General features: G+C 43.1%; 2 protein-coding genes across 5 annotated transcripts in view; one reads left to right on the top strand and one right to left on the bottom strand.

The window, feature by feature from the left end:
* The first annotated feature begins 1,532 nt into the window (after positions 1-1,532).
* TUBGCP4 (tubulin gamma complex component 4) lies at positions 1,533-14,452 on the top strand. Its single transcript, XM_071568244.1, has 18 exons — positions 1,533-1,638; positions 1,887-2,015; positions 2,569-2,691; positions 3,090-3,143; positions 3,627-3,683; positions 4,249-4,328; positions 5,007-5,208; positions 7,215-7,380; positions 8,289-8,413; positions 9,102-9,152; positions 9,539-9,644; positions 9,982-10,089; positions 10,326-10,464; positions 10,922-11,099; positions 12,006-12,140; positions 13,259-13,375; positions 13,768-13,907; positions 14,209-14,452. Exons 1-18 carry the CDS (start codon positions 1,561-1,563, stop codon positions 14,219-14,221), a joined length of 2,001 nt encoding a protein of 666 aa, XP_071424345.1. The 5' UTR covers positions 1,533-1,560; the 3' UTR covers positions 14,222-14,452.
* Positions 14,453-16,034: 1,582 nt separating this feature from the next.
* The window catches only part of TP53BP1 (tumor protein p53 binding protein 1), a 31,674-nt gene continuing 19,752 nt past the window's right edge, over positions 16,035-27,956 (bottom strand). For all 4 annotated transcript variants that reach the window (XM_071568941.1, XM_071568939.1, XM_071568940.1 and 1 more), the window contains 12 exons: positions 27,333-27,831; positions 26,273-26,425; positions 23,099-23,388; positions 22,594-22,770; positions 21,927-22,348; positions 21,604-21,795; positions 20,916-21,119; positions 19,797-20,009; positions 19,081-19,175; positions 17,983-18,182; positions 17,091-17,236; positions 16,035-16,373 (listed from right to left, as the gene is read on the bottom strand). In XM_071568941.1, coding sequence (XP_071425042.1) covers positions 16,186-16,373; positions 17,091-17,236; positions 17,983-18,182; positions 19,081-19,175; positions 19,797-20,009; positions 20,916-21,119; positions 21,604-21,795; positions 21,927-22,348; positions 22,594-22,770; positions 23,099-23,388; positions 26,273-26,425; positions 27,333-27,831 — 2,779 coding nt within the window. In that variant the 3' untranslated portion in view covers positions 16,035-16,185. The remainder of the gene's footprint in view (positions 16,374-17,090; positions 17,237-17,982; positions 18,183-19,080; positions 19,176-19,796; positions 20,010-20,915; positions 21,120-21,603; positions 21,796-21,926; positions 22,349-22,593; positions 22,771-23,098; positions 23,389-26,272; positions 26,426-27,332; positions 27,832-27,956) is intronic.

Below are 27,956 nucleotides of genomic sequence, written 5' to 3'. Positions count from 1 at the left end.
CCACATACCAAACACCCTGCACCAAATCCCTAATTTTCATCTCAAAGGACTCCTCCAATGCTGAAAAACCCATCAGATCTCTACTTAAAATACTTTCATGGTCAACTGTATTTTTAACCCTAGAATAATTAATTTCAAACAATTCACTACCTTCCACAAAAAATAGCTCCCCCCACCACTGATAAAGGAATGTTCCTTCTAATATATTTTAAACCGTTTACTCCTGCTGCACTGTCAAGGAAGACTCTTTGGATTTTCTACTTTTTATGAACAAATGTCGCTGTAGGCTTAATTTCTGGCTGCAACAGACAACTGTGTTTACATGCAAGATTTCTTTAACAGATTAAATATGCAGCATGATAATGTATTTATGTTAATAAAAGCGTTATATTAATAGTACTGTACAAAGTTACCATTAAATTATGTATATAGTCTTTACAAAATAAACATTTTTTGTCAATTGTTGAGCCATCACCACATACATATAACTACCTGAGAGCTATCTACAGCATGCCTGGTTATATATCTACTGAGAACAGTATTGAAATTCAGCAATAATGAAAACCCATCTGTTTGCACAGAAATCTTGGTGAGTAGCGTGTGATTGAACCAAAGCCTTTTAGGGATAAAGGAAGAACTGGCACTAACTGCAGCACTGCAGAAATGAAGCCAACAGTGCTCAGTCTCAAATAATGCATCCTAAAAGAAGGAATGGCACAGAGCTTTCCTAACCCAATTGTATGCTGGGATATTTCTGTCAATGAGGCACAGCTGCCCAGCCAAACTCCTCACCCTTTATCATGATCACAGAAGTTTTCTCATTAGAAAGAGGATAGTTTGATTATACTCATACATATGAACAATATTGTTGGGGCTCCCATGTTACAGAAAGAGCTGTATAGCTATAGAAAGCATGTGCCCATCTATCAGAGAAGCTGGGCAAAAAAAATCCTTTCGAAAATGAGGCAACATTCTAGGACTTCGTTCATCCCTGTACAAATGTAGCAGAAGTTCTTCCTGTATTTCAGCCCTTATTGTGGCAAGGTGATCATGAACCAAACACACATTAAATTGTATTCAACACTAAACACTAATTGCTTCTAAATGAACAAGAGTAAACATGCACATGAAGAAAAAACTGTTCCAAAACATAGGGGAGAGGGGGAATGAAAAAGAGGTTGCTAAAAACCAGTTTATTTCCACAACTTTGAAACCGGGCGGTTTGGATTAAAAGACTATCCACTTGAACACAGGAAACGAAGGAAAGCAATACATAATAAATAGAGAAAGGCAAGACTGCCACACGCTGCCCTCGGCTTCGCTCCCTCGCTCGGAGTACCCCTGCCCGCATCCCGACGAGGATCCGCATCCCGACGAGGACCCGCATCCCGACGAGGACCCGCATCCCGACGAGGACCCGCATCCCGACGAGGATCCGCATCCCGACGAGGATCCGCATCCCGACGAGGACCCGCATCCCGACGAGGATCCGCATCCCGCCCTCCGGCCCCGCCCCCCTCCCGGCGGCCCCCGCGCGGCGGCGGCTGGAACAGGAGGAGGATGATCCACGAGCTGCTCCTGGCGCTCAGCGGGTACCCGGGCGCGGCCTTCACCTGGAGCAAGCGCGGCGGTCTCCAGGCACGGCCCCGGCCCCGGCCCCGGCCTCGGCCCCTGCCCCCGGCCCCGGCCCCGGCCCCCGGCCCCGGCCCCCGGCCCCGGCCCCTGGCCCCGGCCCCTGGCCCTGGCCCTGGCCCTGCCCCTGGCCCTGGCCCTGCCCCTGCCCCTGCCCCTGCCCCTGCCCCTGCCCCTGCCCCTGCCCCTGCCCCGTTCCTGCCCCTGCTCTGGCCTCCGCCCCCGCCCGCCCTTATCGCCGTTTCCCCGCCCAGGTGTCTCAGGAGCTGCCATTCCTCCACCCCAGCGAGACCAGCGTCCTGAACCGGCTCTGCCGCCTCGGCACCGACTATATCCGCTTCGCCGAGTTCGTGGAGCAGTACACGGGACACGTCCAGCAGCAGGTGGGGTCGCCGGGCCGCGGTATTTCCCGGGAAGAGGCAGCAGGTGCCGGTAAGGCCAAGCTGTCCCGTACGCGGCCCGGGCAGCGCCCCAGACAGCTCAGTGCGCTGCACGTGCGGGAGGGGACAGAGCAGGGAAAGATGGACCAAATGTAATATCTCGTTCTTGGGCAAGTCTTGTAATAATTTCTGGCCACAGCACACTTGCCAGGGTTTGTGAACTAAGATGCTCACCTCTACCTTGTAGTGAGCCCCGCTCATGGTTTGTGAAGATCCTTAGGATTCATGCCTTGAAGAGGCGTGCTTAATGAAAAGTAGCACGGGTACTGGTGGTTCCCAGCATTTGCATAGATCCACAAAAGAGCTAAATATAATTCCGCTCAAGTTCTTTGCCTTGCAACGAGGTTGTACATGTTTTTCTGATCACTTTATGGTGGGATAAGGTGCACTATAACATGTTTGAAGCCCTGACTGCTGCTGTGACACTGCACAGATACTCCATTACTCTTCAGATGTGAACTAGGGTGCTGATGGGGATTTTATTGTTTGGTTTCAGGATCATCATCCATCTCAACAAAGCCAGAGTGGATTACATGGCATTTATTTGCGAGCCTTCTGCACAGGTCTTGATTCAGTACTGCAGCCATATCGACAGGCACTCCTTGACCTGGAACAAGAGGTAACGGGGAGAGGCATGGAACAAGAGGCTCTCCTGCTGCTGACAGGTGGCGGAAAGTTGTATTTTCTGCAATACATATGAGAAGTAGTAGTACCTACTAAGACAAAGTGTTTTCCTTTCCACGTGAGGGATGCCTTCCAAATTATTCCTGTGAAATGTCATTGTAAATTACTGTTCATTGCTACTAAGTATTAAGTCCTCTCTTCCTTCAGTTCAGTAAGTGCACTGGGCACAGTTCAGTGTCAGAGCCCAGTGCTGTCTCAGACTAGTGTGGCTTCTGTTTTTGGTTTTAAAGGTTTTTATTGATCTCCACTAGATTAACAGCTGTCATATCTTGGGTACAGTCACCATCCAGTAGTTGCCATGATTACTTTTCATTAATTGCTTTATCCTTACAGTTTCTGGCTGACCCGCATCTTTCCATCTCACATGTTAATTATTCCTTGGACCAGGTATGTCACGTTAATAAACAGGTAGTGTTCTTTGGTTACTTCTATCACTCATTGAGTCTGACAAGAATGTGGGTAGGATAAAGAATGGTTAGTCTATGTTATGGGTTCACCTAGGTGGGCCTAAATTTAGGTTTTCATGTCATACCATTTCTGTCTAACAGCTCTACATTTGTAGTCCCTTAATCACGCTCAGAGGATCACCTGCACTTCAGCACAAAGCCTGGGTCCTCCACCTTGACCATCACATGTTCCTCACTGCCTGTGTTGACTTCTGGAATATAATAACTTTGTGCATCTTGGTCCAGTAGAGGGAGGACACACTTCCTGAGATTTTCATGTCATGTTTCTCATTTCTGGGGAAAGCCATATAACAGTTTCATTGAAGTACTGTATTCAGCTGCTGTCCAGACTTACTGAAGTACAATTTTTTTCTCTCTTCCTTGCATAACAATCTAATTCAATAGTTTGCTCCTTGTTCTGCAGTTTCAGCTACTCTTTCCCTCTGTAATGGTCATGGTGGAACAGATCAAAACTCAGAAGGTACAGTAAACTGCAACTAGTTTCTCTTAACAACTTTCCTCTTTAACTGGTGAAGTTCTTTCTGTCCCCATCCTAGACTTTTAGTCCTAGCAAAGAATGTGATTTGAGTAATGGATGCCCTATTACTAGTACTACTGTAAGTACTGAATAACTGTTTTGCAAATCTATTTACACTGGATTTGACTTTTTCCCATTTCCCATCAGTATGATCTCTGATGGCTTGCATTTTATAATCACAATGTATTTTATAGGATAAGATGCTGTTGGTTGGAATTTCTTCTTTTCTGAGTCTGTTTTCTCTTGTCACCTGGAAAAAAAAGACAGAGGCTAATGCTTTCAGAATCCAGAGAGGCTTACATTTTTTAAGGGAAAGTTTTGACAGAAGCTTGGGTGTAGAGCACCCAAGGAGGCCTCTCTTCACTACATGGAGTATGTTACATCTTTCCATAGGACTTGATCAGTTTGTTAAGGGATTTTCTTGTTATCAGAAGATGTAGTATCTAAATGTCTGAAAAGATCAGTACAGATCCAAATAACAGACCTAGCCTAACCTTTCTTTTTGCAGATTCATGGATGTCAGATACTGGAGACAGTCCACAAACATAGCTGTGGGGGGTTGCCTCCTGTTCGCAGTGCTCTTGAAAAGTACGTAGATGAAGTAAAACTATTACTTCATTCTTCTGTAGTAATTGGAATTAGTGTCAAAGTATTTATCTTACTTATTAAACCAGTACATGCAAAACAGCCTTGCATGATAGAAAAGTAAGAGGAGATGCAGGGAAAGGTGTTGCAGTCTCCATGATTTCTATAAAGCAGGTTTATGGTGGGAAGTAAATTTTTCTCCATGCTTTGGACTAAGGGGCTCAGAGAACTTCAGACCCAGTGTTTTTTCTTTTGAAGTCTGTGTGAACTGTTTTGCATACAATAGACCTGTTACTGATTTTGATCCTTCAAAAAGATAAATGTGACTGGGTCAGTGTTGCAATGTTTATATATCCTTGGGAGAAAGTCAGACTTGTGGTCACGCTAAAATGTAATTGAGTAGAAACAGCAGGACTGGGAAGCCACTGCAGACTTATATCTCTGGCCTACTAGCAGATTTCTGGGGAGAAGCCACGTAATTAGAGGATATGTTTAGTTTAGTTTTGCACCTTTTAGTTTTGTTCACCTTTCTCTGTTTAAAAAAAAAATATAAAATTCCACATCAGCCATTTAGCACTTGCCATACTGCCTGGCTAACTGCCTGGACTTTCCAGAATGATGCAGAATGGGGTTTTGGTTACTGCATGCAAAGGCCCCACTGTCTGTTTCTCTTGACCTCAGGATTCTAGCTGTGTGCCATGGAGTCATGTATAAGCAGCTCTCTGCCTGGATGCTGCATGGATTGCTACTAGACCAACATGAAGAGTTCTTTATCAAACAGGGCCCATCTTCTGGAAATGTCCCTAGCCAACCCGAAGAAGATGATGATGACTTAGGAATTGGGGGACTTACAGGAAAACAGCTTCGAGAACTGCAGGACCTGGTAAGAACTACAAGTCATAGCTTGGCATCCTTTGGTCCTTAGGGAACTAAAGAAATGTGTTGTCTTTTCCTTCAGTGTGAGCTATGCTAGACTAGACATATACTGAGACCTGGCAGGATGGTAAATCACGAGAATATTGTAACAGCTTGGTGGTAGGTGTGAAAGGACAGAGACATCTTTTGGCACAGTTGGATAGTCTGAGGGCAGAAAGCCCTATAGATGGAATCTGTGCAGATGCTGATGTCAAGTAGCTGGAACTTCTGCACACCCCCTGCTCTTGACTGACCAGTTTCTTGTTCCTTATGGTGAACACTGTGATCTGTTTAACATAGGGATTGGTGGTGGGGTGAGCAGTTGCAAGAGGGAGGGTGTGGGGAGCTTTTTTTTTGATTCACACCCTTTCTGTGGGCAGCTGGGTCGAGTACCTTTCTTGCACAATTAGTTGTGCAAATGTTACCTAACAGGTTAATGCTACTGACAGTCTGGTGGAAAACGTGCTCGTGGAGAGTCAAGAGTCTGCTAAGCAAAGGAGCAACCTGCCACTGCCCTGGTGAAATGTTGTAACTCTTCCTGCAGGTGCCGTACCATTAGAGTGCCCTTGTGCAAAGCAGCTTTCTTAGTGGAGTAATCTTCCACACTTGGTGCATTTCAGTTCTTGAATAGGGATCAGTGAGGTGCAACTGCAACTCTAAATTCACGCTCTGGTTTACAGTGAGAAAACATTTCATGGGCACCTGTGGTGTTAGTGTGCTGCATGCAGCTTGGCTGCAAACACAGAACACTCCCCTCCAGACACCATGTTGCATACTGATCAAGTGCCCTGTGCAAACCGTCTCTGTTGAAAACAGACTACATGCAGGTGAAAACAAGGGAAAACTTCAAAAGGCAGTTAGTGAAAAATCTGTTATTTCACTATATTGGATAAAGGAAGAATGTGAAAATTTGTAAGTCTTCTAGGGCCATGGTGGAAAATGTGGACTTTAAGAAGATAACACCCAGAGAGCATAATTATCTCCTTTCTTCAGTATTACTGACTAAAGGTCTTGGCAGTTCTTTAGTCAAAGAGTAAAGTAAGAAATCCTGAGTGTTGATGGGAAAGACTGATAAAATACTCAGGTATTGCCTCATCTAAGAGTGTCAGTAGAATCTTAAGAAAAGAATTGCCAACCTTTTAATGTTGTCATTAACAAATATATATATATATATGTATACAAAATATATATGCATTCAAACTCATACTGAACTTTCCTAATAAAAAGAAAAATTCTGAGATTGCAAGCGTTCTCAGAAATTTTTCAGGATGATTTTTTTTGATTATGGGCTACTGAAACTAATTCTCCAACAACAAGACAGCTAAGTGAAATTATCAGCATTGCTTCTCTGAAGGAAAATTTTGCCTCTGTGCTTGGAGTTCTTTATTAATACATTCAGGAAAATAGATTGTTTTAAACAGCTTCCACAAGAGCTGAGAAAATTGCCTTATTTTTGCTAGTAAGCCTCCCTATTTGCTCACTAGTGGAGTCACTTACATTTGGCCTGTATCTCAAGTGTTCTAGCAGTGTTAAAACATAGGAATGGAGGGTAGGAGAGGACATAGGGTGTAGGAGAGGGTTAGGGTTGGTAATGCTGGTTAACGTTGTTATGGCAGCAAAAGAATTTGTGTAATGCAGTTTCAATAAAAATTCCTTTTGCTGATGTAACACATCCTTTGGTACAGCCAATTTTCTGCTATTCCACAAAGGTTTAGCTTCTCCTTTTTCTGATTCTGCTCCACTCTCTGATGGGAGCAACATCTCTAGGGAGATCTGCTAGCATACCAGAAGGATAATGAAGTTTACTGGCATGCTTAAATGATAGGAATCTGTTTTGCGACCTTTCTGCCTACTTCCAGTGTTCTTGGATGTGCCCTCACACACACACATACTCACCCTCCTTTATACACCTCTTCTGTCTGCTTTTCTCACACTGTTTTGCACTTGCTTTCTTTTCCCTGGTGCCTCTGACAGCGCTTGATTGAGGAGGAGAACATGTTAGCTCCATCTCTAAAACAGTTTTCTCTGCGAGTAGAAATGCTGCCTTCATACATTCCTGTGCGGGTTGCTGAGAAAATCCTCTTTGTGGGAGAATCTGTACAGATGTTTGAGAATCAGAATGTTAACCTGACCAGAAAAGGTAAGGAATATCTTTCTTGCAACCTCTGCTCAGTTAAAAATGACTGACAAGTAGTTTCCAAAATGCTGTATTAATGAATTTCTCAGTAGTTACTGACTATTGGCTGATATTCTTCAGACTGTGTGGATGTTTGTCCCAGGAAAGACCAGTGGGTCCCAGTGTTCTGCTTCTGATTGATTCCAAGGGAGCAGTATAGAAATAGGATGAGAAAATAACACTTTCCAAACATAGTCTCCAAATTTCCAGTAACAAGTCACCACATGATTTGCTCTGGACAAATGAAGTGACTGCCAAGGGCTTGTTTTCTTTTTTGTTTGCATCCCTGTCCCTGAAGGCTGCAGAGACACAATGGCACATTTTGCTCTGAGTGTGTATGTTGCAGAACAGTGGCACAGGATTAATGTGCAGTCACAAACATGAGACATTGATGGTCCCAAAGTTGCTATTGAAGACAAATTATCAAGATGGAGCCTTGAAGACAGTAAGGGAGAGACAATTCCAGCTGATGGTTCTTTTTGAGAGCCCGATAAGTTTACATTGGAGGTGGCTTGGGAAATACATTCCTACACCAACTGGGGAGGGAGAACCAAAACAACTTCTGTTGTGGGTTCAGAGATCTAGCTCAGTCCTAGAAAAAGGGCTGTCAGCAGCAACCATTTAGAGAAACATTTGGGGTTTTTACTGATACCACAGCATTGCCGTGGCAAGGATCTATACTGTAACTGTACCTGTATTAGTAATCTTGTACCTTGGTACTTGTACTCTGAGGCCTCCTCTTTACACTCCTTGCTAGACCTGAGACAGTGCTGCCTGGACAGCTTTTCTGCCCCTCTATGCTGAAAGGGGTCTGCAAGTCTACAAATAGCATTTCTTCTTAGTCTCCAAAACCACTTCTCATTGCTACCCAGGCTCCATCCTAAAAAATCAAGAGGACACTTTTGCAGCAGAGCTACATCGCCTCAAGCAGCAACCACTCTTTAGCTTGGTGGACTTTGAGTCAGTAGTTGACTGGATACGGAGCACTGTTGCCGAGGTAAAGCATGGGAGGAAAGGTAACTGCTGCACAGGCTGAGGAGCTCTTAAGTTTTATGAGTGACTGGGAGAAGGGGACTCTGCAGAACCAGTGGTTGAACAAGCATGTGAAAATGCAGGTAGCTTTCATGTTCTTTGGGGTCTCAGAGTTTCATATAACCCCAATTTCTAATGACAAAAGGACATTAACAAATACTATGCACTTTCATGGGCGAAAGAAGGGAAGTTTTTGCATATATTTTATTTCACTTGAAATTACTCCAGAACTTTTCATTGTGCTTTTAGTATAGTAGATGGCATCTCACTGGACACATTATTTGCTTTGGCAGTTTTTAATCTTTTTTTTTTCAGTTCAGGTGGGAAGAAGAACCCGAGATGATGGGGAGGTTAGAGAAGAGAGAACAAAGCCGGGGTGGGACTGATTTCATAGCAATTTGCTTTCTTTTTGTTTTGTCCCAGGTCTTCATGTGTCTTAGGCAGAGTTTCTGGCTGGTATATATCAGGAGTTTTAACTAATAGCATGGGCAGCTACAGAGGACTCTTACATGTTCTCTTGTGCTTTATATAGCATCTGGTATAGGTGCTTTTTTGTGTGCATTGCAAGTGTTTCAAGACAGCTACTATTCTCTCTGAATGGGTAAGATAATTCTGAGGGAAGGTCTCTTGTTTGATTTTTGTTTCCTCACTAGCATCTTTGGAAACTGATGGTGGAGGAGTCAGATCTGCTAGGACAACTGAAGGTAAGGTAACTGCTAGTTTGTTTTTGCTGAAGCAGCTTCTTGTTTTTTTCTTTCTTTTTTAAATACCTGTTTTCCATTAAATACTGCCTTATACTCTGGGCTTTCTTCTTTTAGGTAAAGATGTTTCATTTTGCAGGTCTCAAGAATGAGCACAGAGTGATAGAATTAGAGGGGTATGTGTATGTGGTTTTGTGGTTTGCATCTTGAAGCAAAGGCTGTGTAGACTCTTTGGTCAGTGAATGAAATTCAGAGCTCTCCAGCTGTGTTTTGAAATAGTAGAAGTGATCCAAGCAATAATAAAAAAAAAATGGGTGCTGTCAGCCAGGATGCTTAAAATTTCTGCTCAGTTTTTGGTATGTTTAGCTACAAAAAATTTATCTCCACAGATTATAAAAGACTTTTACCTTTTGGGAAGAGGTGAGCTGTTTCAGGCTTTCATTGACACTGCACAGCACATGTTAAAGACGCCACCTACAGCTGTAACTGAACATGGTGAGTGTTGCTTATTCACTCACCAAACTGTCCTCACTGTGATACAGCAGGAAAATGGTGAGCCATGTCCAGTACAGAAGAGCTCTCCTTTACCCTCCAGATGGTATCATTAGTTTTGAAAGAACAGCACTTGTGAATTACAGTGTCACAGAGTGAAAACAACTTCTCAGAAGCTTTGAGATGGCAAGTTTCTCTCTATATTTGCAGCTGGAACTAAAAGAAAACAGTGGCAATAGTGCATCAGTGTTATCTTCTGTGGACGGGCATAAATAATTAATGGCTGCAAAATTAGCACTAGCTGCCTCATCTTGGGTTGATGTTTGTGTTCTCTCCTCAGATGTCAACGTTGCATTTCAGCAATCTGCTCATAAGGTGCTGTTAGATGATGACAACCTCCTTCCTCTTCTTCACTTAACCATTGAGTATCATGGAAAGGAGCATAAAGGTATATCCTTGCATTTTTAATAGTGAGTTAGGATGGGAGGTGATGACCTTGTTTTCAAGTCCTGTTACCCTTCTCTAAAGTTGAAAAAATGTTAATTTTGTTCCCTTTACAGCCCAGCATGATGGCCCAGACTGTTTTCACTTCTTAATTCTGTTCTCTCCCTTTCCCCTTTTCTTCCTCGCCATGGCTGTATTAACTGAAAAAATAATGTAATTCAGCACCTCATTTGTTTTCAGATATTTCTCAGATTCGTGAAGGGCCTTCCCGGGAGTTATCTCCACGTGAAGCCCCCACATCTGGATGGGCAGCTCTGGGCCTTTCTTACAAAGTTCAGTGGCCACTGCACATTCTCTTTACTCCTGCTGTTCTTGAGAAGTAAGTACTAGGTCTTTGTATTTTCGTCTGTGTGTTCTCTGATCTCAGTCAGTCACTAATATGTTGGGGTTTTTTCTCCGTGGAAAGGCAGAGCTTTAATACTTCATCTTGCTCCCTGAACTTTAAAATGGCTTTTTACACTTACTCATATTGAGAGTACTTGTACTGACTTGTAAGACCTACAAGATGTTGACAGATCTGCACTAATTTACAATCAGTGCTACTTTAATGATGTTTTCATTGACATCTCCCCTCCTTACACAGAAATTAACTTTGTATTTTTTAGGTCAATAACCAATACAAGCAGAAGTCTTACTCTGAGAATGGGCCATCACCTGATCTGCCCTATCTATTGGCAAGCAGCCACATCCTGGTTTTTCTTCCAGTCTTGCATTGTTACGTCCTCCAGTACCTGCAGCCAAGGAAGATTTTAAACAACTTTATTTTTTCACTGTAGGTACAATGTTGTGTTCAAATACCTGCTGAGTGTGCGACGAGTCCAGGCTGAGCTCCAGCACTGCTGGGCTCTCCAGATGCAACGCAAACACTTGAAATCAAACAGAACTGATGCTATCAAGTGGCGTCTGAGGGACCACATGGCTTTCCTTGTGGACAATCTTCAGTATTATCTGCAGGTTGGTATATATGGAGAAAGACAAACTCTTATCAGTCGGTCAGGAATGGTCAGAAATGCACAGAGGGAGCACTGAAGACCTGATTTTCGGGTTTCCGATTCTACCTTAAGGAAATCAGGATTTTCTTTACAAGTCTAGAACTTCCTCTGAATTCCCAGACTTAGTGCTACAATTAAAAAGGTTTTTGGACTTGTGAATCAGCAAGTGTTACTAGAAATGCAGGAGTTCTCTAGTGGCTCTCTAGTGCTGCTACTTGAGAGAAACCACAGACATCTCTAAAGGATCATCATTAAGATACCATCCTGGTTTCTTCCCTTGCCTCTTAGTCAACTCCACTGATTTAGGTTTTGGGGTTGGTTAGTTTTTTAAAGAATTGAAAGAAGCCACATTCAGACCATTTGAGAGGAAAAAAGAGACTTTCCGAATGTAAACAGCAGTTACTAATAGGGTGTTTTTGTGAGAATTGCCCATCCCTTTGTTAATAGCTGTAACATCTGAATTGATGGGGCCGACTTTCTGTATTCTCCAGAGTAATCTGGCTGAGCTTTTGCACTGCAGCCTTTGCCCTAAGATTCCAGGTAGTATTTCCCAGTATAAAATTCAGAGATTACTAAAATCAAATACCTTTGTTTATATGCTGGTTATATACTTTTTTAATAGTTAATCTTAAAAAAAGTGACCATTTCCCTTTCTACTTAGATATTACTTAGGCATCAAAAATTATTGTGTCCCCCCATTCATAGTGCTCTTGTCTATAACACCCTATTCGAGTGGAGAGAAGGGGATCCTCAGCCTGTAACATAAAAGTAACAATAATGAAAGTGAGTTTCTTACACAAAACTTCTGGATTGTCTAAGTACTCCCATTCCTCAAGATACTAATGAAGTATCTTTACATATCCATCAGGTGGATGTTCTGGAGTCTCAGTTCTCACAGCTTCTGCAGCAGATCAACGCCACGCGAGATTTTGAGAGTATACGACTGGCTCACGATCATTTCTTAAGTAACTTGTTGGCTCAGTCTTTCATCCTCCTAAAACCTGTAAGTAGGCCTAGTTTTCACCTTTTTCTACAAATTCTCCAACTGCCCTAAGAAACACACCTTTTGGAACAGATAGGACAAATCATATCCTTTAAAACAGATCAGTGATAATCTCCTGCAGAGCACAGACTACAATTCTAGGAATAAGGCAGGTATAAACCAGAACAGATAATTACATTAAGATCACTTAATTTACAGTTGGTGAGTGTGAATGCTGCATTCCTGGCAATTTTAAAGCAAGATTATTTCAGTGTTCAGTTAACCTCATTAACTTTTATCAATACATTTTTATCACAGGCCATTTTACTAAAGAAGTACTAAGGAGCATAATGCTGGGAACTGTATTCCCGAGGGGCTCGTGCTGAAATGCATTAGACTAGGAAAAATTTCCTCTCCTACTTCAGAGAATAAAAATAGTTGAGATGTCCTGGAGTAGACTTTTAAGGGTGCTTTTTGGGTTTTTTTGTTAATAATAAAAATATTTTATAATGTTGCAGTATTTTTATAACCTTTAACCTCACAGAAACGTTCCCAAAGGAGGTTAGTTGCAATGAAAGTGTCTCTTTGCTCAGTCTGTGAGACTATTAGAGCATAAAAGTGGCAGAAAACCAATTATCCAGTGTGGAATTTTTGATGTGTTCCAGTAGTTACATCTGTGAGGCATTTGGGTTTTCTTAACACTCTTGAATGCAAGAATGCAAGTTACCTTGACCAACCGATACAAAAAAATTCCAACCCTTGAACTGTAGCTCTTGCTGGTCTTTATTTTTCTTTCTTAATCCCGAAGCTGCAGTGATGACCGGCTGGTTGGACAGGAAAGACAGTGTTCAACTCCTCTGCCCATGTGGATGGCTCATGTCAATCCCATTTCCCCAGTAATGTCTGCAAAAGGTGGAAGAGGAGAGGGGGAGGGAGTAGATGCAGCACAACATTTCAATTCTTTCTCTATAGAAAACCTTACAAAAATGCTACAGGTACCTTAACGTCTTCCTTACTGATTCAAAAATACAGTATCAGCAACATCTTGATTATGAATGCTGCAACTTTTCACGTACCAAGAACTGCTCTGTCTTTGAACTCTGTTTCAACTACTGTCTTGTACTTTTTATCCCATGCAGGTTTTCCACTGCTTAAATGAAATTCTGGATCTTTGTCACAGTTTTTGTTCTCTGGTCAGTCAGAATTTGGGCCCATTAGATGAACGGGGAGCTGCACAACTCAGTATTTTGGTGAAGGTGAAATCTGTGTTTCTATGGATCTGTTCTTCTCCCATGCAAACATTTGCCTAAGCTGTTACCTTGGGTTTAACAGTTGTACTACAAGAGTGTAAGCTGAGATATTCTATGTAAGTGCTTGTAATTATTTTAATCAACGGTTCTTGGGTTGGAAACTCTGTGTGCACAGAGAGGAAGAATGTTGGCAGATACTGTAATGGAATGAGGCAGGATAACTTTTGGATAACTAACACTGGGAATTCTTGTGTTCACACCTTATCCTGGACCACAAACATCACTTCTCATGTAGTGCTTCTTTTTGTCAGGCTATTAAGGGTCTAGTTGGACAGAGATTAAAGGCTTGCTTGCTTGCTTTCTGAGAGGCCCCAGAACTGACTTCTTCTAATTTGTAGGGATTCAGTCGTCAGTCATCGCTTCTCTTCAAGATTCTCTCTAGTGTTCGCAACCATCAGATAAACTCTGACTTAGCTCAACTGCTGCTACGCTTGGATTATAACAAATACTACACCCAGGCTGGAGGAACCTTGGGCAGGTAGGAATATCTCCAGGGTTGCTTGTAGCATTATCTATCCTGAGGTACTTGGAAGTACACACCCATTTTTATTGATTGGTTCTAGTTACTTTGGCTTACACAAAGTGTGGCTAAATACTGATAAAAAAGTAACAAACCAGCATAAGTCAATTTTTGGGTTTCAAATGCTTTCTCCCCTTTGAGCTTGCTTTGGCAGGAAGTTGAACAAGTTGCTAGCCCATATTGGTTGAAAAATGCTGAAGTGGATTGATAAAATGAGTTACTTTCACCATATAATTAATACTTTACCCTTCTCTTGCAGTTTTGGGGTTTAAGCACCAAGACCTTTTCTTCTGGCTGTGACCAGTGATGCGTCAAGCAGTGGAGACTGGTGCTCTTGGACAGTTGGGAGAGTTTGCACTCAGATTCTTTGTAGCTGGCTCTTGCCTGGTGAACTGTTTCAGAAAGAACTGGCAGGAAGTGCCACTTACATGAGGCTGCCCAGTGATTGCAGAAAGCTACTCCATTTTTTCTGAACTAATAAAAATATGCCTTCTGCAGCCCCACATATTCTTATAAATGCTTCTAGGGAGGAACTGTCTCTTTAGAAAGGGAAAAAGCAACAAGAATTATGATGTCTTGACTCTTCAGCTGGACTGTGCTCCATTGCAAGTCAGAGTATCTATTGTTCTTGACTATGAATGAAGTTTCAGCTCTGTTCAGAAGTTCCTCTTGTGCAGTAAATGATGTCTGTTAATCAAATACATGCTACTATGTAAATGAAACAGCAATAGCAATTTTCAATGGAGGTGAAGGGGGAGGGAAGAAGGAATAGATTTGAAGAATTTCTTCTCATGCAGTGCACTGTTCTAGCATATCTGTACAAGTGAAAGAGACACCAGTCGTATCACATGTTTTCTCTATACCTTTTAACACAGTTTTGTGTGCTATTGCACTATATCCCCGGGATGTCTGGCTGCTCCACCTGGGCTCTTCTCATTCCAGACTAGTTAGAATGCTACTAGTGACTACCCTACTGAACCAGAAGAAAACCATCTTGTCATGCAACTGTATGCAATAATGTCAATATCTGCACCCCGGTGCAAAGGGAATAGAGTGGCACAGCCTTCTCTCTCAATGAAAAGCAGTATTTGGCAGAAACGTCTTCCCTGTTACTAAGACTTCCTAGCCTTGCTACAATAAACTGACTATCTTGCTGCCAAGTCCCTTTGAATGACTGGCAGAAGAGAGGCATCCAGTCCATCACTAGAGTATTGTATTAGGTTTCCCAGTTTGAACACAAACGCTGCCAGGAGGCCAGCCTTCTCCTCCAAGGGTTGGTGTTTGCACACAGTTACAGCTCACTCTGAAGTTTTGTGTCCTGGGGGGAAAGAGGAATCCTCTCTGCTCTCTGAGAAAGAGTAATAACAGTAATAACAGCCATCAAGTTTAAGACCTGGCACCTTAAAATACACATTAAGAGAAACTACACTTTTGAAGCAGGGAGCTAAAGACTGTACAAGGGTGGGAGCACTGCTGAATGAAAAGCTTTTGCCTTTATGCCAACTGAGTGCTAAAATACAGTGCCTGGTTGTGAATGCAGAAGGTCAGAAGCAGATGATTTATCCCATTACCATTTAAAGATAACACCACTTAACATGCTCTGCACCTCAGGTCTCAAGCAGTTTAGTTGTCCAAGGTTCTTGTGTCTGTATCTCTACTTAAGTAGTGCCAGTGTCCACTAAGGCAGGTTAATACCCATATTGTCACAACAGGAAAAAAGAGAGGTAGCCAAAACAAACTGGCACTGTGCCCTCGAAATTCTTTGCAGTTACATTAGCAACACCTTAATGAAATCAATGGAAAAGAACAACAGCAAACTGGAGAAGTATACAACATGGTATTCTTCAAACAAACAGCACTGCTGCTGCCCTGAATTCTGTGGTATTCACTTCTGTAAATACAGGCTGCCAGTGGAATACACTCCCTTCCCTTCCTTTATAATTGACTTTGTGTTGAGGTGAGCCTTTACCCAAAGCAGAATATTAGTGCTATTCAGCTCAGAGAAAGGTAAACATTTCAGTTTACCCTCCTTTTCTGAAGGCATTGCCCTGGAATAAGTTTAGATAAATGAGGAGTCTCAGCAGATACCACAAGAGATTGAACATTTATTTAATCATAAAAGTCCAGCAGATAAAACTATGCAATAATCCATGCATACTGCCAAATTCACAAACATTTGAAATCTGATTAAAATACAATCCACACAATAGTTGGGACAGCAGGGCAAAGTTTTCATTTAGTGGGGGACATAGTCATGTTTATATTTTGGATGCTGCTTGTAGCCTACTCTCTCCCCAGCAACAAGGCTCTGGATCACCCACTCTTGTGAGACGACAGGCAGCTGTAAAGCTTCTGCACACTTCAAGACACCAGCTGGGCAGGAAAAATCAGTCACCACCACATCATAAACACCCAAAGCAATATCTGCACAGGAGGAAAGACACGCATCCGTCAAGTGAAGAAAGAGGATCCACTCTGCAGCAGAAGATCACAGAATCATTGAATACTAAATTATTTGGGTTGAGAGGCAAGCTCATCTTGCTCCACCCACTGCCATGGGCAGGGACACCTTCCACTAGACCAGGTTGCTCCAAGCCCCATCTGACCTGGCAGATCAGTGTGTTTTACCACTATGAATCACTCTTACATACCTTCTCATTCTGTAAGTTAAGACATACTCTACAGCAACCCTGCACCTTGCAAGTAAAATAGTCCTTTTAGTTCAGGTAAGAGAAAACCAGTAGCCAACATTACAGGCAGGACCCTGAGTCCTGACCTCAGGCTGGGCATACGACAACATACATCTCATATGGAGAGGCAGAGACAGCTGAGTTCAGAAGGACAAGGAAGTACAATTTGAGAGGCTCACAAAAGGTCCAGGAACATCTCCTGCCTATTTTCCCCTTTCAACAGAGGCTGGAAGCTGACAGCTTGTGTTCTGAATTGCTGCAGCATCTCCTCTCCAAGACAGGCCTCCTAGAATGTTGTCTATATATAGATTACCTTCAAGTAGAGAGCTAGTGCCTTGCACTTTGGCTTCCTTTCTGCTTATTGACAACCTTGTAAGCCATCCTAGATGTTTTTAAACCGTACTAGAGACGACAGTGGCATAGGATTCCTTGAGAAACAGCCAATGAGTACCTTTGTGGTGAGCATTTGAGTAATGCTGTTTAACAGATGCTGCTCCCCCCGTCATGAGAATTTCAGACCACAGATCGAGGAAGTTCTGTTGCTGGTCTGACACCAGAAGAACCTTTAGATTATGGAAGGGGTTTTCTCGTGGGTGCCTGTAAAGAGAAATGCAGACTGCTAAGAATATTTAGTAGTCTAGTCACCTGATTGGCTCCCATATTGGTTCTTTGAATGTCTTGCTTAAGCATAACCTGCTCTCTTTACCACTCCTCCTCAAGCAATTATCCTGTTCATAGAGAGTAAAACAAAGCTAGACAGTAATGGCAGGGGGTGTGTGCAGCAGCCTAAATCTGAAGTTAGGATAGGCTCGCTCTTATTTCAGAACCACCTTTTTTGTGCACATCCCAAGTCCTTCCACTTTGACAGGGATGAGCAGGAAGACACCAGTCTGCTGCCCAGAAGCCTGCAGCAACTTACAAACTTTTGTCTGCTCCTTACCTTGCTGAAGGAGTTTGACCTGACAACTGTTATCTCAGAACAGACCTACTGGATTAGGCTCCATAGAAAAGGCAGAAGCCAAGGGAAAATGAGTATTGCTTTCTTTTATCCATTTCTGAGCAGTTAGAGTAAGTCACGCGTGTGGGAAGCCTTTCCTGAATTCTGTCTTCCTCACGAGAAGACTGATACCTTTCTTACTCCCCATGGCACCCAAATGTATCTTGGCACTAGAGGTCACAGGAATCGAAGGAAAGCCATGGAAGTGCTGTTCCTATACGGAAGGAAAAGCATGGGGAGCAGTACTAGGGTCATCTTCAGTACCTGTGGCTATTCAAGAGCCTCCCAAGTGTAACAGTTCTCTTGGAGAGTCTGTGGTCTCAGATCATGGTTACTTGGCACTTACCATTCTAGCACCTTTTGCTCCTGGAGGCTATATCCCGCTGGCAAAAGGTAATTCCGATAATTCTGAAGCTGGTTAGCATGACAGCTATCATGGACCCAGATATGAGACACACAAGGGATCCCTTTGGCAAGGCACAGCAAGTATTTCCGAGTTCGACAATGCTGGTCCGCAATTAGAAGACACTGATACGCTGCCTTACACTTCAGGGGAGATAAAAAGATACGTAAACAAGAGACAGGGCTTGCAAAAAACCCCAGAAATTACCCTGCTGCTAAACACTTCAAAGAAGAAAACAACTGAAACCCTGACTCTCACTTTAGTATGTGAAAGGTGAATTAGGTAAAGGTACTACTGATTTCAGAATCTGTTTAATAATCACCTATTCCAAGCTCTGCAGTTCACAGGGAAAAACTACCTAATAGTTCTTGCATCATAACCCTCTTCCAGATGAGAAGAGATGATTTATCTATTAGTTTGATACTCTTAAGTCACTAGAGAAGACTGCCTCCTCAGGCAAGATGCTCCAAGAACAATTTACCCTCTTTATTAAAAAACTCTGAATTTAAGTGAAAGCAACAGTAAATTAAATTAGTTGTCCCACAGTACACCAAAAACACCACACATGCTGGAGCAGGCCCAGCCAAAGAGCACTACGAGGTCTGGGCACTGGAGCACCTGACATACAAGAAGAGGCTGAGAGCTGAGCTTATTAAAGATCAAGAAGGAAAGGCTTGGGTGGTCTTATTAACGCCTATTCATGACTAATAGGAGGGCATACAAAAGATGGAGCCAGACTCCTCTCAGTGTTATTCACTCAGAGGACAAGAAGCAACAGTTACAAATTGAAATAAAAAAACTAAATAGAATTTCCTCTATTTTTTTTTAAATTGGGGGTGATCAAACATAGGATTACAGTGTCCAGAGAGGCTGTGGTGTTTTCATCCTTGAGGATATTCAAAACACAATTGAACAAGGACCTATGCAATCTTCTCTATTTGATCCTTTCAGCGGAGTGGTTGGACAAGATAAGTTACAGAAATTCCTTCCAGTCTCAACTATTCTGTGACTGTCATTCTAGGTTAGTAAGTGAACCATTACCTGGGTTTCATTGAAGTCTTCCAGGATATAGCCAGCTCCTGCTCGCAGCTGTTGTGCTATGTAATGTTTGTCGTACGGAGTCATCTCTAAAAATTCTACAGCAGAAAGTTCAATTTTTGACTACATTCTACCTCCTTATGTTCATACACCTCAGTCTACAGAGTCCTCATCCATTCCAGTAACGGGATCCCAGCCTTTCTCCCAACCATATCTAGAGAAATCCCTTGGAAGAGTCAAAAAAAAAAAAAACCAACAACCAACCAAAAAACAAAAGAGGCAACAGAAAGGGTAGCACAGCACTGGCCAGGTGAGCACCTTGTCACTTATTTCATGCTGCAGTTCATTGCATGGAACATAACATTGGCAAAGGCAAACTAGAGCAACCTATACATGCTTTCAAGTTCTGTGTTTCTCAGCACTATCCCTTATCTCCCCAAACCTTCCTTCTTACATTATACTATTCTGACACTGCTGATCTCTCTAATTTTCACACCATTCTTAGCTTGCTGAACAGTCCTATGATCATCATTGAGGTTTGCACATCTTAGGCCACAAGTTCTCTAAAACAGAGGCTGAGTCTTAGGCCCTTTCTACAAAGATTAAAGAGCAAAAGGGTAAACAAGCACTTACACAAATGTCTGATCAGACAGTATCACACATTTTTCCTAAAGCTGTAGCATTTAACTTAAAAATGCAATGGTTAAGATGTGCCTCACCTTCTTCCTCCTCACTACTCCCTGTGGAACCATCTGATGGCTTCTGGAGATTGACCAATTTGTCACTTGGTTTCGCCATGGTGAGAAGAAAGGCATAGCCCAAAAAGAGAGCCTTATTCTGGGGCAAGGGTCCATGATGGTCCTCCAGTACTGGGGGATCTACAGCATCTAGACCCTCACAGGTGCTTATAAACTCTCCAGCTCTCACAGCCCCTAAAGACAGACAGAAGCACTGTAAGTCTTCAAAGTCAGGTTCTGCACAAAGACCCTGGGTAAGGTATCTTACCCTGGCAGATATGTTCAACTCAGATATTTTACTGGAGGGGATGGAGAGAGGAAGGACTGGGCTAGGATTACACTAGGATAGGTAGGGATATTTTAACCTTCTGGTTGCAAAGAAATCTTCAAAACAAAACCTAAATGACTAACGGGACAATGTTTGCCAGTCTTACCAACATCTTGAAATAACACTGACTGCTGTGAAAGGTTCCTTTAACAGCTAGGCATTTTGGGACTGGTTAAGGAGACAGAAAAGGAGGGAGACAAATCAGAACATTAAAATCAAAACATTTCTTAAAGGCAGAACTGCAAAGATGGTTGGTAAGCACTCAGACCATGCTAAATATATCTCTGGCTGCTGAATGCAGTCTCAAATCCTGCAGGGCAAACAAGGAATCTTGTTGAGAGAAATTGGAAACAGCACAGGCCACAGCCTGCTGTAAGAAGCTTGTATGCCCAACCCAGTCTATGCAGAAAGTAGCAAAGCCTGTATCCTTGAGATAAAAGGGAACAGACTTGCAATAACAGCACCAAGCAAAAACCAATCGAGTCGTGTTGTAAGGCATGGACACGAGCTATTAGCCAATAATGTGCCTGTATTATTCGTGTGCTTTGAGAAGTATGAGATATAAGTTTGTGTGTACTTAACAATAAATTAGAGCATTGATGATTACTTCTGTGAAGAGAAATCTTTGACTCTGCACTGTAACCTTGGTGGCTCCTTACTTTAGAATCTCACCTACTTTTTGCTTATGAGAAGCGGAAAGATCAATTATAGAAACACCAGGGCAGACAAAAACAGACGAATGCAGGTTTAAGAGCTTTAAATAAGGTTCTCACCAGGCTTCATCGTTGCTGACTTGCGGCCACGTTTAGCTGAGGATCGCTCATCTTCACATGGAACAAGTTTTCTTTTCCCAGACAGTGTGCCTGATGGCACACGTGGACTCTCCTGCCCTTTACGAGTGGGAGTTGTGCTGCTGCTGGAAGTGCTGGGAGAACCAAGGTTACTACGTCGCTTCCTCTTCCCCTCCACCAGATTATCTGCAACATAGTATGCAGAGATTAGTCATGGGCTGTCACCAAACTTCATGTGCTTTCACTTTACCTATCTGTGCAGAGGTGGCTGAACACAGTAGTACCTACAAGGTACATGCCACCACCCTCTGACAGAGGAAAGCAAGAAAAAAAGTATCTCTCTTGAGTATCCTTCTTTGCAAGCCCAGTCTCTTTTCTTCCCAGTACTGCTGCAGAGTTTGTATCAGAGCAGCCATCCACCAAGTGTACGTAAGTATGGCAAGCATCACTGTCTTAGAAGCAGGCTGCTTTCCACAAACCAATCAATACCACTAAGTATCTGACACTGAACAACAAAAGGACCTCAAAGATCCTACTATGAAGTACCAAAAGCATTATTGAATACCTAGAAATATTTAAACACTGGTAATTCAGATCATGTACTAGAATTATCTCAAAGGCACAAGACACAGAATAGCACAGTCAGCAGCTCAACAGCACCTCCCCTTACCAAGACTGATGTCAGCTGCTTTGGTCAGAGGGGTGGCAGGTTCATAAGGACTTAACCCAAATTGCTCACGGAGTTTATTTCCTTGTTCCTGAGACAGGATAACAGCCGTTCGTTTGTACCACTTCCTCTGGCCTTCCTTTTCAATGCAGTAGTATAGCTCTCCAGACTCCCTCTGGTGTCCCTTCACCACACCTGACAAAGACAACAAACAACACCTGTTAACCAACCCTACCCAGGCTTCTCATGCTCCTGGAAAAGCACTCATTTTTCATTGCATTCAGCGGCTCAGAAAACCAAGGATAAAACTCAAGAACTTCTCCTACCCGCACTGAAGTACTCATCCTCGGAGAGTGCGGTCACCTCTGTCTCCAGTGGGATAGGATCACAGAGTAAAATATCTTTTCCTAGCACATCACATTCATATCCATCATCAAAGAGAAGCTTGTACTTTCCAGCCCCAACATCTTGGGTGATCATCCCAGAATAAAAGTACCCATTTGAGGACCACTTTGCTACAACCCTGAGGCCCACAAAGCTGCTCCCAGAGGGTAAGTCTGCACAGTCCAAAGGACCAGTCATCACTTGTAATGGGATTTCTGGAGAGTCACTTCGACGTAAAGCACAGAAGCCAGAAGTGTCAGATTTCTCCCCTCCACCTGGCAGACGAACTGAATGAGTAATTGATTTCTCCTCAGGTGATGCTGTAGTTGAGAGATGCTCCACACCTGGCAGTCCAGCTAAATCTCTGTAGAAAAGAGAAAAGTAGTCCCAAATGAAAAAAAAAAAAGAAAAAAGAGAAAAGCAGTCCCAGAAGGATCTGCAAAAACAGCAAGTATAGAATATTTAGTTGAGATGCTTGCAGCTGCTACATGGTATCACTAAAAACTAACTCCTGAAATATTCAGTACTCATTTTCCTCTGTCATGTGAAGACAAGAGCTCTCCATTCTCTTTCCCGGCAATAAATTATAGTTTCCTTTTTCCAGGGTACCTTGCTCCTGTTGTTCGGGATGGTGGGCGGCCTCTTCTTCCTCGTCCACGAGGTGTCCCAGGTGCCCTGCCACCCTGACGATTGCCAGTCATAGAGCCTTCCTCTTCCTCACAAGGCAGTGCTCTCGTCTGGCTAACTCTGAGTGGAGATGCAGGCTGCCCAGCTCCTTTCCTAGGACTAGAGAATTTAGGAGTTAACTGTTCTGAAAAGAGAAGCCAGCTCATCAGGGCCCTACCATTTCCTCGGTCATATCACAACACAGCTGTAAGTTTGCCTCATCGCTACTAAACCGGCAAGAGCGTAGGTAAAGTAATGCCTCACAAGGAAGCAAACTACTTCTTTAGGAAGAACAGATGTGAATAAATACTATCTCTTTATTTCTGTTCATCAAGCCAGATCTTTCCTTTGGTCCTTTTGATTTTAGTCTAACCTGCTTCACACTCAGAAGTGAAATGCTCACTTCTGCAGAATATCTGTTCTTCGTTCCCCAAGACTCTGCACATACCTTAATTTCCCTAAGACGCTTCTGCCAATGGGTAAAGCAAATTCTCCAGTTTCTGTCCCACAGGCTTTCCCTTTGACAGCTCCAAGTCCTCGCCCTGAGCTGCTGCTGTTTGTGGCAGAGTGACCACTGCTTGCTCCGCTGGATGTGCGATGGAGACTTGAGGCCTTAGATGAAAAGGAACTGACATCACCAAGATCCCCTGAGGTCAGTGATGAGCCCACTGCAGTTCTACAGGAGGAGGATGCGTCTGTCTCACATTCCTGACACTGCACTACAGGTTCCTCAGTTTCCTTAAAAGAAACAAAAAGAGGTGTGTGAAAGGCGATGCACATGCTAAATGGAAGCTCTACAACCACTGGTCTAAAGCACAGACAAGCTGAGACCACATTCATGAAGTTGATGACAACCACACAGACTTGGGTCTGAACTGATCCATGGCAGACAGTGCATCTCTCACTACAGGCCTGCAGCTGCTCTTAATCAAAAAGTCACATTAAGAATTCAGTCAACAGTGCAGTGGAATATATTCAGTATAGGTAGCTCATAACTCAGGGTGCAACTGCAGTTGGGGCTGCCGGTTGAGCTCAGAGGGGTGAGTACCCCAGGCAAGAGGCCATGAACTGCAAACCAAAGGGCACGGAGGCCTGGATGCTGGACACTCAGAGACACAGCAGGATCCAATGACTCTAAGTCATCTGAGACTTTTGCCCCTTAGACTGCAAGGGTATAAAAGCTCAGGAGTTCCTTGGTTTGGGGTCCCTCCCGAGAGGCACCAGTGCAAGCTGTTATTGCCTTATTTAGTTATTGCACCAAGATTAAATAATTTTAAGGATCCAGATGTCTGAGACTCTGCCATGGGAAACCTGGGGTCAAGCCAGTGAGAAAACATGGTCAGCCTGTGTGAGTGTGGTGTTCAGGGAGTCAAGAAAGGCTCTTGGTCCCAGCTCAGTGGTGCAGTTGTGACTGTCAGAGTGGCTCCTGGATAGCCCAGGTAGGAAAGTTTCCCTAACTACACAACAGATTTGACTGGTTTTGAAAAATTCCCACACTTCCAGAGGGTGAGAGTGCAACAGATACATGAGACACTAGAAGCTTTTGGTTGCTCATGGAATCACAGAGTATGTGAAGTTGGAATGGACCCACAGGGATCATTGAGTCCAACTCCTGGCCCTGCACAGGACCATACCCAAGAGTTACACCGTGTGCCCCAGAGTATCATCCAAACACTTCTTGAATTCTGTCAGCTTTGGTGCTGTGCCCACTGCCCTGGGGAGCCCTTTCAGTGCCCAACAACCCTCTGGGGAAAGAACCTCTTTCTAATATCCAACTTAAACCACCCCTGAAACAACTTCAGGTAATTCCCTGAGATCCTGTCACTGGTCTTTTCACAGAGAAGAAATCAGAGCCGGCCTCTCCTCTTCCTCTCATGAGAAAGTTGTAATGAGGTCTCCCCACAGTCTCCTCTTCTCCAGATGAACAGACCAAGTGCCCTCAGCCACTCCTCACATGGCTTCCCCTTAAGGCCCTTTACCATGCCATGTTTGTTGCCTTCCTCTGAACACTCTCTTAATATCTTTCTTACACTGTCGTGCCCAAAACTGACCCGATATTGCAGGTGAGGCCACCCCAGTGCAGAGCAGAGCGGGACAATCCCCTCCCTCACCAGCTGGCGATTCTGGGCCTGATGCTCCCCCAGGATAGGGCTGGCCCTCCTGGCTGCCAAGGCGCTGCTGACTCATGTCCAACTGGCCACCAACCAGGAGCCCCAGGGCCCTTTCCCAGCACTGCTCTCTGGCCTCTCATTCCCAGTCTGTCCGTACATCCAGGGTTGCCCCATCCCAGCGGCAGAATCCGTCACTTTTCCCTTGTTAAATTTCATATGGGTGGTGATTGTCCAGCCCTCTCATCTGCTGAAATCTCTCTGTGGGGCCTCCCTGCCTGCAAAGGAGTCAACAGCTCCTCAGAGTTTTTTGTCATCTGCAAACTTGCTCAGTGTCCCTTCCAGTCCTGCATCAGGGCCACTGATAAAGATGTTGAAGAGCACAAGGCCCAAAACGGGGCCCAGTGGAACCAAACTAGGGACAGGTCACCATCCTGATGTCACCCCAGTCACTGTCACCTTCTGTGCTTGACCCATGAGCCAACTGCTCACCCACCACATGATGTGTTTATCCAGCTGTGGGCTGGACATTTTGTCCAAAAGGATCCTGTGAGAGACAGTATCAAAACCTTTACTGAAATCCAAGATAATTTTCAACAGCTTGTCATTTGGAGCCGTTAAAGCTTTACAGATACAAATATCACAAAACAGTGATATCAAATGTTGGTAGCTAAAATGGAAATGGTTATATAATTGTGATTACACAACCTATGTAAGTACATTTCAGGAAACAATTCTCCCTTTTAATGTTACAATAAGCGATTTCGTGTGTAGTACCAGGTGTAAAAGTGTAAGCCTTGCACTGAACTAATTTATCCTTTTGTGTCATTACTCATTGTGACTACACAGCACAAGACTGTTATTTACCTTTACAGCAGAATAGCAGTAACATTTTATAGCTAGTAGGCTGATGTGATTACTGTGCACATCAAATCAGCATTTTTCAGGTATCTTTTGTGATTCTCTAAAGATTTTCTGATTAATGAATGGACACACTACAACACAAGTGTATTAAAAATAGGCTAGTTTATGTCTTAGTTTTAAGTTGATTTTTGTAGACCTCGTATAGAATCTGGTCCACAGGACTCAAAAGACTAGTTAAAAATGACACTGAGCTGTGAAAATAGGCTAAACTATCTTACACAGTTCAATTTTACAGGCAGAAGTGATTTTTTTCTTACCAACAGAATTTCTACCCATTCTGAAATATCTCTATTCTGACAAAACTCCAAGACTTCTAAAACAGTTGGATGCACATTTTTTTGTTCAGGTCTTTGGGAAGAAAAATCAGTGTGTCTACAGAACACAGCAGGAGGCACGAAATACACCAGCATCAAATACACAGCTTTTGCCATGAGCTAAATGGTCTGCACGTCTGCTCATGAAGAAAGCTTTGTCATCACAGCACGCAGACTTGTTCATTCAACTCCTTTTAGGCAGCTGTAATTCATTCTAATTCCTTCTGGTTTTCAGCCAATGTATTGTTCCATTTAGTCCCAAAACCAGAAATTTACCTCAACAACTTTTCGTTCCACCTCTGCACCATTGATGTAGTAAACATCTGTTATGACACGGGTAACAACGGTGCGCACTTCTCGAATGGTCCGCACGTGGCGCCGCTGAATCCGGCCCTTGGGTGGGTGAAGAAGGTTAAACTCCTCCTCTCCCTGTAATAAAGAGGACACAGTAAAAACAAAACAGATCACAACAAAAAGTAAATTATTTCTGGGTAGAGCTATCTCTGCAGTACAGTTTCTTCATACCATCTTTAAATACTGGGGTAGGGAATCTTGCAGCATCTTATTACAAATTAGATGCAATGACACAAAAGATCCCAAACAAAGGAGAACTGAGTACATTTTGCTGACTTGCTGACAAGTAGAGGAAGGGAAAACACAGCAGTCCAAGATGGAAATAGCAAACTTTTTTAGCATGGCTTCTCATACTCTTTCATTCAATGGACTCTCAGACCAATCATACCATCATATCATACCAGTGCTGCACTGCATTTTTTTGGCCCTGTTAGTCTCCTATTTGCCACAGGATGCACTGTGTTTTTTCTTGAGTCTGCAATACTTTCTGAAATACTAATTCAAAGTTAGTCATCTTGTTAGAATGTTTCTCTGGAGGTCTCCCCTTGTGTGTTTACCCATTGATATAAGATGGAACGTCATTAGAACAAGCTATCAGAAGTTGGTTGGTGCAAAACAGAAGACATCAGACCCTCCATTCAAAACTTCATGCAACTCCCATCTCCAGTCAATAAAAAGTGAAAAACTTTTTACATTGTTAACTATATCTGCACTCAAAAAAACGTGAACCCAAACAAAACCAATGAGCCAACCAATCAAAACCTGTCATACTTTTCTAGAAAATAAATATGGAGACATTTACTTCCCAAACTTATGGTGCTCAGTGAGTATTGCTACCTCGGTTGATTCAGGAGAGCTTGCTCAACACTAAAATTTTAAAGCGGTCCTTTGGCTTTTTCCAAAAGAGAATGAATTTAGTGGCTGAAGGGGTACTTTAGTGTCCTAAAGCAATAGAACTAAATACAGGCAGCCTTCATCCCACCTGACTGTGCAAAGAGTCCATATTGTCTCCAGAGGTGTTCACAAGCTTTTCCCCACTCTCATCCGTTTGGACATCCACATCTTGATGCCCAGGTCTTTGCCCAGACATACTGGTTCCAATTTCCACCCGTCTACACATTTCTTCTGATGTCTGTGTTGAAGTTGTAACAGTTGTTAGGGTAAAAAGACAGTCTGCTGAAGTCTGGATCCCTTTATTCTTGGTGTTTTCCCATTTCTCATGACTTTGATCAGTTTTAACAGGTTTACTTTGTTTACTCTGTATTATTCTCCCTTCTGCCTGTGTGCTCATGACATTGGTCTCCATAGACTCTACATTCTCTGCACCCGAAGATTGTTGACAGTAGTCTTGCTGTATCCTCTGAGGAATTAGGATCTGTCCACCACTGTCATCTGCTTTGTGTTGCTGGTACTGCCAGTCACTGGGATTTGTACGTAATTCAGCATCTTCTTGTGTGCCAGGAAAAATGAACAGATTGCCCCTACAAACCAGTTACACACAAATCAAAATTACTCATTACGAAAACAAGACAACCAATATGCGGCCACTCAAGTGAAAGCAATATTAAAAGAAACCCACCCTGGCAGTCATTCAATTGCATCTTAC

The sequence above is a fragment of the Pithys albifrons genome, chromosome 13, assembly GCF_047495875.1.
Source record: "Pithys albifrons albifrons isolate INPA30051 chromosome 13, PitAlb_v1, whole genome shotgun sequence".
Lineage (NCBI taxonomy): Eukaryota > Metazoa > Chordata > Aves > Passeriformes > Thamnophilidae > Pithys > Pithys albifrons.
Note: the sequence above shows the minus strand (reverse complement) of the source record. Positions and strands in the feature narration are given on the sequence as shown.